The following is a 13,315-nucleotide window of genomic DNA, read 5'->3' as shown; positions in this document are numbered from 1 at the left end:
CGATCATGGCTCACTGCAGCCTTGAACCCCTGGGCTCAAGCAATCCTCCTACCTCAGCCTCCCAAGCAGCTGGGACTACAGGCCCACACCACCACACCCCGCTACTTTTTTTTTTTCTTTTGTAGAGACAGGGTCTCACTATGTTGACCAGGCTGGTTCAGAAGTCCTGGCTTTAAGTGATTTCCTACCTCAGCCACCCCAAATGGTGGAATTGCAGGTGTGAGTCCCCACACCTGACTTAATGATTAGAGCTTAATGCAACTGGGAAACACTGACACTTCAGAGTCATCCCACCCAAAGTGCAAGGGAGCTGCGGTATTCATCCATCAACTCCCATCAGTCACTGTTTGAGGGCTGCTCTTGAAGTGGAGGAAAGGAAATAATTCCCTGGCACTTGTGGCTTGCCACAGGGACAGCCAAAGCAAGCCTCAGAGGCCAAAGAGAAGCCCAAGGGCAAAGGAACGCAGGTGCTGGCAGTTGGAAGTCAGATTGGTGTGCTCCAGAGTGGAAAGAATGAGGGGATAGGAAGGGGTGCTGGCAGAGCCTGCTGCACGTAGACAGTTAAGATCCCAAATTCCAAACCTGCACTGCCAGGGGAATCTGTTTTACAGAGACACAAGTAAGCTTGTTCTCACCTGGAATGGGTGGGATCAACTTCTGTGGATGACTCCTCCTGTTGTAAAAGTACCACGCAGTTATTCCCACTTAAAATTGATATGCATTGCTGGGAAAGCCATATGATATGAGTTTGCTTTGCATTGCATAGCATAGGATTAATAAAAAGTCAATGAAGACAGTATTTTAACTCACTGCCCAGATTTTCATAAAGATTCTATAATATTTGGAACATTTGCAGATTTATTAGGAAGTACAATTAGGCAGTGGTAATATGTGGATTTCTTATGTTGCCAAAAATGTCGTCATTTTACCAAGGGGCTGGCCATGAGATTCCTTAAGTAAATCCGATTATAGACAAAATTATGAAGAAAGTGCCTTTCCCTCTACTTAATTGATGCCCCTCACCCCATCCCCTGAGCCTTGGAAACCTCCCCTGTTTCCTAACCTTCCTTTGGTCCCAAATTTGATTCCATTAGTCAATTGTAAGCCAATAGGTGTGATAATCTCCCTGAAATTGGGGGTTGGCAATAGATGGACCCACAGCACTGTTAATGTGCTTGTGGCATTTATGAAGTATTTGGACAGAAAGTCACTCCCATCTGGAACCTAAGGAAGAGTGACAAAAGGAAAAATAATCAAGGGAAGTGGTATTGATTCGAAAGAAAGAGCACAATGGGGCCGGCATAGTTAGGAGAGCTTTGTGAGAGCCATGGGGTTTAAAGTGGTCAGGATTTAAAGAAATGGACTACTGTTATCTTTTCATCTTAAATTATCCTTAATTCCAAATCTCATGAATATTTACTTGAGTTTCCTTGTGCCCAAGTTGCTAACAAATTTGATCTCATCTCCAGATTCTTGAGTTGTCATGATTGCATTTTAAGTTCTATTATTTTCTCTGTATTGTCAGCATTTAAATCACAATTCCTTGCTCAAAAAATACAAAAACAAGACCACTTTTGCTGACTCATAAGCCATGAGGCAGAATCTTCTAGTCCTGACCTGTTTCATAAGAGGATCCAGTCCCCGAATAATTTCATCATATTTATATGAGTTACATAATGCATTATTTCTGTGTTGAAAACTTTTATTTGAAAGACCTATTAGAGGATGGTGATTTTTGAAGGCATATATTTGTACTGTTTCTCTATAATGAGATTAAATTTACAAACATCACTTAAGAGCAAATATTGCTGTAAGTTTTGTAATGAAATTTTTGAGGACATGTTAAATAGTGGAGTTGAATGACTATTGATCTTAGCCTTCATTGATTAAAATATATTGTTTTGTGTGTGTGTGTGTGTGTGTGTGTGTGTGTAATGGTTTACTACTTTTTGGTGTAAGTAGTAAGTAGTAAAGTAGCAACTTTGTTTTACCAAGTTCCATGTGGTATGAGTTGCACAAAACACCCCTTAGGAGTGGGTTTAGCCATCAGCCGTCTGAATGGTGATTTCCCTCTTCATACTGCCAGTTGGTGGTTTGGGCTCAACTTCTGAGAGGCAGCATCCTTGAGAGAGAAGAGTAGTGTCGCTTCAAGAACTGCCTTGTTTTCTACTTAACTTTTCTTGTTGGAAGTGTGAGGACCAAATGTAGCTATGTAGGACGAAAGCCAGCTGCTTCTGAATAGATCCTTGTCAGCTCTGGAGGGTAGCCCCGCAGACGAGCATAGTTCCGCAGCTCCACTGCCCAGGTTATTATAATCCAGGCTTCTCCACTGACTGGAGGTTTGACTTGAGACAATCTATTTAATCCTTCTGTGTCTCAGTTTCTTTTTCTGTAAATAGATTATCATCATAATACTTATCTCATAAGGGTTTCTGTGATGATTAAATAACTTAATACATGTAAAACACTTAAAAGAGTATCAGCCATGTAGTAAATATCCAATAAATTTATTGTTATTCCTATTACTACTAGGTAATTACAAGATTCCTATCTATAACCCTGCACAAATCTGCAACTAGTTTATCATCATCATAAATCATCTCTGAAATTAAGGTTTTACACCTGAATTAGAGATGCTGGTACTTAGTTCTCTTCTGATTCTATGACAATGTTATATTTCATATATGACTCATATTTCAGTGACTTCTATATCTTTGCACAGTTCTGGATTCTAGCTCTGTGCTATATAGAACCGTATTTACAGATGTTTACCAGAATCTTCACCTTGATGTCCCATGGACACCTGAAAGAAAAAATGCCCACAGTTGAACTTAGAATTTCCCTCTGAGCCTTGTTTTCCTACTAAAAAATGTTTTTCAACTTTTCCTGCTTTCCTTATGATATAACACTGGATTGAATATTGTCCCCTCCAAAACTCATGTCTACCCTAAACCTCAGAATGTGACCTTATTTGGAAATAGTCTTTGCAGATATAATTAATTAAAATGAAGTTATGCTGGATTAGAGTGGACCCTAAATGCACTGACTGGTGACTTTATAAGAAAGCTGCGTGAAGACATATTGGTATACACAGAGAACACCATGTGAAGTTGGAGGCAGACGTTGGAGTGATGTGCTTACAAGCCAAGGAATGACTGCCAGCCACCACTAGAAGCCAGGAGAGAGGCATGGAATAAATTCTTCCTTAGAGCCTCCAGAAAGATCCAACGCTGCCAACACCTTGGTTTTGGACTTCTGGCCTTCTGAACTGTGAAAGAATAAGTTTCTGTTGCTTTAAGCCACTTACTTTGTGGTACTTTGTTACGGCAGCCCCAGGAAACTAATAACAGACACTGTCAACTATTACTGAATTTAGAATTCTTAGAACCATCCTTACCTGTATTAGTTTCCTAGTGATGCCCTCACAAAGTACCACAGACTGAGTTGCTTAAAACAATAGAAATTTATTCTTCCACAGTTCTGGAGGCTAGCAGTCCAAAATCTAGGTGTCAGCAGGGCCATGCTTCCTCTGAAACCTGTGTGGGAATCCTTCCCTGCCTCTTCCTAGACTCTGATGGTTTTCTGGCAATCTTTGGCGTTCCTTGGTTTGCAGCTGCAAACCTCTAATCTCTGCCTCTATGGTCACCTGGTGTTCCCCCTGTGTGTCTCTGTCTTTACCTGGCTGTCTTTTTATAGGGAGGCCAGTCATATTGGATTAGGGGCCCACCCTACTCCAGTATGATCTCATTTTGCTCATCTTAATTTACCTAATTACATCTGCAAAAACCCTATTTCCAAACAAGGTCACATTCTGAGGTACTAGGGATTAGGACTTCACATACCTCTTTTGCATGAGGACACAACTCAACCCATAGCACTACACCTTTCTTTTGTCACCATTTCAAGTTGATCCCCTTCTAGCTATTTCATGTTCTCCTGCAGCAGCATCTCTCAGAGTAGCTCCTGTCCTCCATGCCCGCTTCAGCCACCCTGGTTATGGCACAGCCATTTTTCTGCGGTATTATAGTACTCACCTCCAGATTGATTTTCTTACTTCATGTCATTCTCTGTACATCCAGCAAGTTAGCTAATCAGTTTCTAATCAGATTTCTGTCATTTCCCTGGCCAAGACCTACCGGTGACTTCCCCTAACCACAGCCTCAAGTATAAACTAGCACAGAAGGCCAGAAGTTTGGCCCCAGCTTCTCCTTCTAACCATCTCTCTTGCCACTTTGCACCATGTGCCACAAACCACACTGGGCTACTCACCCTTTCTTGAAAATAGATTTTAGATCTCCAGGCCTTTGCTTACGCTGGTCCCTATGCCTGGAATACCCTTCACAACCCTAAACCCTCTGCTGAACTGTTTTTCATCCCGTAAGGTGCAACTGAATCACCACTTATTCAGCTTGCTTCCAAAATTCCATCACATCAAATTATTGAGCCTTTACCTATGTTTCTGTGACACCTTGTGATTCTGGATACTAATGTAACACTAGTAAAGATATAGAACCTCTTATATACAACAATTAACCTTGACAGTCATATTTTAACCTTGACAGTAGAAATATAAGCAACCATATGTATGGACTTTGCCTCCTGTTGATATTAATTAACCATTGAGGCATATGCAAAAAGTTTGTGTGTGTGTATATACACGTATTTATGTATTATATAAAATGTGCATCTGTGTGTGTATATGTGTACACACACACACACAAATAAAGTGGCTTATCTGCAAGATCATACTGTGAGTGATCCAGTGTTCTTTTCATTGTTTACTGAAGAAACAGTAACCAATCAGCCAGTATAGATACCAGTTTGTATTTTAAAAATTGGGTTCTTTAGGCAGCAGTTCACGTCTGTAATTCCAGCACTTTGGGAGGCTGAGGTGGACGGATAACTTGAAGCCGGGAGTTTGAGACCAGACCAGTCCGGCCTATATGGCGAAACCCGTCTCCTAGAAATACAAAAATTAGCCGGGCGTGGTGGCATGTGCCTGTAATCCCAGCTACTCGGGAGGCTGAGGCATGAGAATCACTTGAACCCGGGAGTTGGAGGTTGCAGTGAGCAGAGATTGTGCCAGTGTACTCCAGCCTGGGCAACAAAGTGAGACCCTGTCTCTAAAAAAAATAATAAAATAAAAATAAAAATTGGGTTCTTAAGAAAGTATAGGAGGATCTATCAGCGTATTCATGCTGCATAACAACTCCTTAAATTTCAATGGTTCACAACAAGACACATTTCTTTTTCTTGTCTATGGGCATGTAGGTCAGTGAAGCATGGCTGGATGCAGCTAAGCTTGGCTCTTAGTCCGCAAGTCCAGCCTGGTCTGATCCACCTTGGTCATTCTAAGAACAGCAGCATCCTGGGCCATGTTCTTTTCATGGTGATGGCAGAGGCACAGAAGGCCAAGCCAAATGATGCCAGCACGCTAGAGCCTCTGTCCATGATATGTCTGCTAATAGTACATAGGTCAAAGCCAGTCATGTGGCCAACCCCATATCAAAGGAACAGGAAAATATACCCTTCTTACTCCACGGGAGGTTCTACAGAGTCATATGACAAAGAGTGTGGGCACATAATTCTTATACAGGGAGGGAATGAAGAATCAAGAACAAGTATCCAGTCGACCACAAAGTCCTTATGAACCTAAAGTAGATGGTAGAAATTTTCACTTTGCAAATAAACTGGTGTTGAATTTTCAAAACTGTACTTTGAAATGTGGTTCTAATCATATCCATTTTTGGTTTTTTTCTAGAGATGTGAAGATGTTTGGCTTGGTATGCCATCACCTATTCCTGCGAAATACATTGACTACTGGACCTTTTTGAAGGACGTGTTTGGCTTAGAGGAGCAATAACCATGCCAGTTTTGGTCAATTCTCTATGATTTACTTCTCTCATTTTGCCACATTTACTTTAGTAGATATAATTTCATTAAAAACAAAAAAGAAACAAGGTTTATATTAAATGGAAATCCATAAACCACAATTAATCCTATTTTGTCATGTTAGTTTTACAGAACATCATGTTATATTGCCGACATACTGTTACTATTTAAAATGCCATCTTAAAACATGTTGAATATTTTTATTATATGTATGGTTTATTAATACCAAAAAATCTTCTGATAATTTTTAATCCAACATAATTTGATTCATTACTATATGAACAGAAAATGACTTTTGAAGGTTATACATGACAATACAAAATCAAATTATATCACAGCAATAAGTTGTGATTCTATTAAACATTTTTGAAACCTTTTTGACACGTTTATTACTTACATAATTAAGTTTTGTAGCAACCCACCTCATCAAAATAATTCTTAAACCTCTCTAGAGTAAATATGTTTATCTTTTGAACTTAGTAAAGCTATGGGAAGAAAAAGAACCTCCAACACACACACACACACACACACACACACACACACGCACGTGCACACACACTGGAAACATATGCAGTATTTATATTTGTAATGCCCTTTTTTCTATCTAAAGTCAGCTTGTTAGCTTAGGAATATATGCATGTGTGTATAATTATAGTTTGACCAAAACTTTATTATGTCTAAAATATTTACAAATGTGAAAGCTGAAGATTTTGAGATTTTTGTTTTTTTGGTTTGTTTTACACACACATCCCACGCGCCCCACCCTAGAGGTTTAAATATTCAGAAACTACAACATTTTTCCCCTGCATTTTTCTAGTTCTGTTTTTATTTTTCTTCAGCAGAACTCTCGTCATGTAGTGTACATTTGATTAAAACCCATAGCCATGTACCTCTGGGAATTCAGTGTAAGAAGTCTATCCCAGTCTATGCCATTGTTCAGTGTTGGATGCTATGTATCATAAATCCATTTGCCTGGTGTTCTGGGAGACAATGGAGGTCTCTCAAAAAGGAGCTGCACCATTTACCTTTCAGGGACTACCCTGAGAAAAAGAAGAGCTGATGACATCTCAAGGGACCCTTCGGACTCATTATTCTTTCACTCCACATTTGCAGCAGTGTCTTGCTGGCTTCTTGGCACTCAAATGTACCAATTTATTCTCCACAACAATGGCCCTTTCATTTTTAAAAAATTGGAGTTAATCAATAAACGATTTCTATATGTAAGCCTAGGATAATTCCACATGTGCTGTTGTTAGAATAGACGTTCCTCCCAACCCTTTCAGGACTTAACACTAAACTAGTATACTCAATTTCTATACTAAAACTATCTACCATAAATCCTAAATTTGACTACTTGATTTTTGTCCCAGGTTTTTTTTAAGGCAACTGACAGTGCCAAGCCATTTTGTCACTTTAAGATTTTTCATTCCCCAGAGAGCAGGCTTTTAGAAGGATGACACTTTCCTGGAACTTTTCAAGCTGACACATTCGTCACTTACCTATTCAACTCTTCAGTCAGTTGTCTTTCCTTCAAGAGTTTAAATATGTAGATAATTTAGCCCTTGTAGAGGCTCATAATGTAGTTCATTTGAGAAGTGGGGGGAGAAAAAGAAAGGAAGCAAACCAATGACAATGCTCCTGAGTTGTGGGGTGACAACTGCTTATTCTATTGCATAGATGTGTGTTACTGCCCTGGTTGTTTCTGGTTCAAGCCCACAATTAGCAATGAAATGGCCATTATAGGATTCATGCCGATAAACATGATACGTTGCAGCCATACAGACACTTTAAGTAATTATTCTTTTTATAACTAAGCCATATACTGGACAAGATTTATAATTTAGAGATAATATCCCCATTAGTAAAGTTTATGACCCAATAAACAGCTCCCACTAGTTAATAAATGCCAAAGCCATAAAAACAAAGACTATTAATGTAATAGAATTTCTGTACCTCCCTCTTTTGCTGGTGGTCTCAAGACACTGAAGGGAAATGCTATCTTAGGAAAAACATTTATTCTCGTTATGTAAATATCAGTGAATTGTCTTACAATCCATCTGGAAGTCTCCCAGCCCCCCTTGGTCCCAGGTGGTCCTGAAATGCTGATGCATTCTGCTTAGGTTTCAAGCAGTAGATAACTCTGGTTTTCAGCACAAATAAATCCCGAGACTAAAATTTTGGGGGGAGGAGGACTGGAATTTCTGCCTCTTCTCTTCCCTCTGCAAAAGAGAAATCCCAACTATTGTCATTGTTCCAGGGTAATAATTTGAAAGAAGTTTCACAACCTTTCCATATACTTACATTTTCAGCTGCTAACATGATCTCATTTTGATGAAAAAGCAAGTGCCGCCTTTGGATGTCTGGGTGAGTTGAAGGTTAATATAGGCAAACCTTTTGTCCTAAGAACTAATTGTTATTTAGTATTCTTGGAACTGTGGGAATGATTGATAAAGCCATTTGAAAACCCAAATCAAATCATGTCTTTTCATACAAAACTGATTAAAAGCTGTTGAAGTTCACATTAAGTGGTTTGCTGAGGCACTGTTGTGAGGTATGATGTCGCCAGCAGAGGATTAATTTGCAGTACTTATTTGCCTTTTATTACCTTTTTTACCTAACCACTTGAAAAGTAATGTGGGTAAGTCTGTTGGTTTACTTTAGCTTAAGTTTACTAAAATGGTTAAAATTTTAGACAACAGAGGGGAGATTTGTAACTTTCAAGCATTATAATAGTTTAAACATTTTGCCTACTTTATTTCCTGTATTGCCTTTGATTCAGTTACTGACAAATATACTATTCTTGTTATTATTATTTTTTTTAACGCTAGAGTATTTGAAGTTTGATTATTTGGAGTCATAGAGCTTCCAGGCTTTATGGACCCCTCAGTCATGAGTTTAGAATATTTAAATTGCCCTTCCTTCTTTCAAATAGGGAATTATTGATGAGTAAAATGAAATCTCAAATCAATACAAAACACAAAACTCTTGCCTTTCCAACTGGAATTTATCTTGAGTTGGGGTTGCTTCCTAGCCTTTTCTATTTATTTCTTCTTTCTCCTTTCCCTTCCACCACACATTATGATTTTGCTATAAGTTTAGTAGTTGGAGTCATAACGAAATAGGGCCTTCCACAAAATATTTATGATATTGAATAATGCAGAATCCATTATAATAAAGTGCCATGCTCTCAATTACATGTACATTCATTTTAGTTATGAGTATAGATCCCTGAATTTTGAATACCCCAAAAAATGGTCTGTAAATGACCTTTCAGACAAACAGCTTCCCAGTGATGGTAGAAACATATACACAAGTGATGTGTCTCTGCTCTAATGTTTGTTTGGGCAAAGTCTGAATTGCTTCAAGTTGAAGGCAGGTTAAGACCTTTTCAAAAATGAGTGTTTTCAAGTTGACTGAGCATCTTCAGAGACACCGTGCTTTTCAATTCCCGAGAGAATGTAATGTGTAAAAATGGAAAGCCCACTGAGGCAAGATCAATGAGGCTGTTTAGAAAATAATAAACCTGGAGCGATAATGGAGCAAACATTCATTATTACAAAGGGTAGGGCTGACTGTGCAATTAGTTTAAGAGAATTTTGTAACTCACCTCCTCCGCTTATTCTACCAGGTTATACATATTGGTTTAAATATACATTTTCATTCAAGGTCAATTAAGTTCCCTAAAACTAAGAGTTCTGAGACATCTTTGTCAACAGAGTGGCTAGAATATGCATCTTCTTTGTAATTTGTTCCTGGTCCCCAGTAAAATTCCTTGCAAGGGGACTTTCAAGCCCATTATGTGTCTGGTGTGTGGTACACACAGGAGCCCGGGGTCAGCACTGCTACTCAGAAGCAACTTGGTAAAAGCTAAAAAAATGTGGCCGATGAAAAACTCCACAGTGGCTCTGCAAGCAGAGAATTAATGACTCGCTGGAATCAGTAGGAGCCTTTACTTCTAAATACTCATTAGTTAAAGCAGTGAGGCCTGATGTTATGCAAGTTAGAGAGGGAAAGGGGGGACTGCCCCTCCCCATTGTCTATTTTGAACAGAATATGCACATTTAACTCAAAGTGCTGAATGATTCAAATACATCAAACCCACTATTCATCAGTCTCCTAGCTTCCTGAGCACCACTTTGCATCTGTGTAAAGCCAACAATAGAGGAAATGCTTGTTATGACCCCACTATAATATTAAAATCCAGAGGAGCTGGTGAAAACATAAAAATGCATTCTCCTTTAGAAATACTTCCACCAAAGTCATCTTTGTGTTTCTTTTTTCCTACTTTGCCTATACAACAAGAACCTCTGACTGAAATAGGAACTTGATAACATTACTTTTGCCTGCTTTTTTCTCCTGTGCTACCACTGCTCATTATTGCTGTGAGGCCACCCGTTGAATAAAGAACAGGAGCTGAACGGCCATTTCAGGCGCCTGCGAATACCCCTAGTTTTAACTATGACTGGAGCTAGGAGAGTGAGAAGGGAAGTGGCAAAAGATGACCATTTTAGAGGGGAGTCAGGACAAAAATAGGGACCACCTTGTGTGTGACTCATGTTGAAGAGTTTGCACTTTATCCCAAGGGAATGAGAAGTTTCTGAAATATTTTAATCTGGGGAATGGAAAGATCATGTCTGTATTTAAAAATCTCTGGCTGCTTTGTGTGTGTGAACTCTAAGAGTGAGTTTGGCGGCAAGAAGACTGATTAGGAGACTGTTGCCAGAGAAGTGATGGGTAGTTTGGATTAATGTAATGTTGGTGAGAAGTGGAGGGATTCATGATGCATTTGGGATGTTGGAGATGAGGGAGAAGAAATCAAAATTATGACTGGGTCATTTTCACAGCTGGATAGATGGTGTTGCCTTTCATTGTGCTGGGATACATGAGAGAAAAATCAAGTGAAGGGAGAATATCAAAAATTCTGCCTTGGGCATGCTGAATTAGGGTGCTTGCGGAACTGATAAGTGGCCATGTTAAGGCAGCTGGATTAACAGGTCTGAATCTCAGCAGAATGGCCTGGGCTGGAGATGCATATTTGGGAATCATCAGAGTATGGATGGTAATTGTGAGTTCGGATAAGATTACCCAGGGGAGGCATGTTGTCTGAGAACCATAGTGCCTGGCATATTACTAACAGTAATAACTTTCTAAAAACCAGCTTTATTGACTTAACAGTGAACTGCACATATTTAAGTATACAATTTGATGAGTTGGTATATGTATATACCCATGATACATCACCCCAATCAAGATAATAAATTGTTAAATTAAACTAAATTTGGCCTGAGGCTGCCTTCCTCCTTTGAGTCCTAACTTAATGAGCTGTAAATAACTGAAAGCCTGACTTAGGAGTGTCAGAGACATTTGAACTAGAGCGACTCCATCTTGAATAGGGGCTGGGCAAAATAAGGCCGAAACCTATTGGGCTGCATTCCCAGGAGGTTAGGCATTCTTAGTCACAGGATGAGATAGGAGGTCAGCAGAAGAAACAGGTCACAGAGACCTTACTGATAAAACAGGATGTGGTAAAGAAGCTGGCCAAAATCCACCAAAACCAAGATGGTGATGAAAGTGACCTCTGGTTTCCAGCTTCATCCATGTCCCATCCTGCTCAGCAAACTGTCGCAAGGACAAGAAACCAAACACTGCATGTTCTCACTTATAGGTGGGAATTGAACAATGAGAATACTTGGACACAGGAAGGGGAACATCACACACCGGGGCCCGTCGTGGGGTGGGGGGAGGGGAGAGGGATAGCATTAGGAGATACACCTAATGTAAATGACGAGTTAATGGGTGCAGCACACCAACATGGCACATATGTACATATGTAACAAACCTGCACGTTGTGCACATGTACCCTAGAGCTTAAAGTATAATAAAAAAAGAAAGTGACCTCTGGTCGTCACCACTGCTCATTATATGCCAATTATAATGCATTAGCATGCTAGAAGACACTCCCACCAGTGCCAGGACAGCTTACAAAGGCCATGGTGATATGGTTTGGTTCTGTGTCCCCACCCAAATCTCACCTTGAGTTGTAATCCCTATAATCCCCACGTGTCAAGGACAGGACCAGGTGGAGATAATTGGATCATGAGAGACAGTTTCCCCCATGCTGTTCTCATGATAGTGAATCAGTTCTCGAGATCTGGCATTTCTCCTGCTTGCACTCACTCCGTCCTGCCGCCATGTGAAGAAGGTGCCTGCTTCTCCTTTGCCTTACACCATGATTGTAAGTTTCCTAAGGCCTCCCCAGCAATGGGGAACTGTGAGTCAATTAAACCTCTTCCCTTTATATATTACCCAGTCTCAGGTATTTCTTCATAGCAGCGTAAAAATGGACTAATAAACATGTCAACATCCGAAAGTTACCCTATATGGTCTGAAAAGGGGAGGGACCCCCAGGTCTGGGAAATCTCCATTCCTTTCCCAGAAAACTCATGAATAATCCATCCCTTGTTTAGCATATTATCAAGAAATAACTCTAAGTATACTCAGTCGAGCAGCCCATGCCACTGCTCTGCCAATAGAGTAGCTATTCTTTTATTCTTTACTTTCTTAATAAACTTGCTTTCACTTTATGGACTCATCCCAAATTCTTCCTTGCATGAAGTCCAAGAACCCTCTCTTGGCATCTGGATTGGGACCCCTTTCCAGTAACAAAAACACAATACCCCAAAGTTTAGTACCTTGATGTGCTGAGTACTTTAAAGGAGGTTTGAAGTCCTCAAAGGCAACGTCTCTCTGACCCTCTCCTGCCCTCCTCTCTCTATCCCCGGTTTTCTCCTAGAAAAGTGTCATAGAAACCAGAATTCCTCTTCCCCAATGCAGGTCATAGAACCTAGAAAGGTCGTTCTCTGACCTTCCCCCTTTTCCCTTGGAGACCCTCATGTGACAAGTGTCCTGTCCTATACCCAGAGGAAAGAAATGCTACACAAAGAGGCCAAAAAGCATATGAATGAACAGGCCTTACTGAGCGTCCCCCTTCAGTCCATTACCATTAGATTGTACCTTTTTGTCCAATCACATTTCCACACAGCTGTCCATTCTTCATCAAACCTAAGCATAAAAATAGACAGTTTGTCCTGGGTCTTTGGGTCTGAAGGCTCCCATGTCACATAGAACCTTGATTAAATAAATTTGTTATGCTTTTCTCTTGTTAACCTGTCTTTTGTTATAGGAGTGTTGGCCATGACTCTTACCGTGAGGAAAGGTAGTACACATTTCTACCCCTATACTTGTTATGGTTAATCTTTCAAATTTTAGCCATTCTAATAGCTGTGTAGTAGTACAGTCAATTGTTCATCTCCATGGGTTCCACGTATGTTGATTCAACCAACTGCAGGTAGAAAACATTTTTAAAAAATTGCATTTGTACTGACATGCACAGACGTTTTTGCCTTGTCATTTTCTAAACAAT

At 39.9% G+C, this 13,315-nt stretch overlaps 1 protein-coding gene across 3 annotated transcripts in view; it reads left to right on the top strand.

The window, feature by feature from the left end:
* EFHC2 (EF-hand domain containing 2) overlaps nt 1–11,514 on the top strand; it is a 199,231-nt gene extending 187,717 nt beyond the window's left edge. For all 3 annotated transcript variants that reach the window (XM_016947523.4, XM_063804773.1, XM_063804774.1), the window contains one exon: nt 5,762–11,514. In XM_016947523.4, coding sequence (XP_016803012.1) covers nt 5,762–5,863 — 102 coding nt within the window. In that variant the 3' untranslated portion in view covers nt 5,864–11,514. The remainder of the gene's footprint in view (nt 1–5,761) is intronic.
* Nucleotides 11,515–13,315: the final 1,801 nt, after the last annotated feature.

Source organism: Pan troglodytes, chromosome X (genome assembly GCF_028858775.2).
Source record: "Pan troglodytes isolate AG18354 chromosome X, NHGRI_mPanTro3-v2.0_pri, whole genome shotgun sequence".
NCBI lineage: Eukaryota > Metazoa > Chordata > Mammalia > Primates > Hominidae > Pan > Pan troglodytes.
The sequence above is the reverse complement of the archived record's forward strand: the minus strand, read 5'-3'. Positions and strand labels throughout refer to the sequence as shown.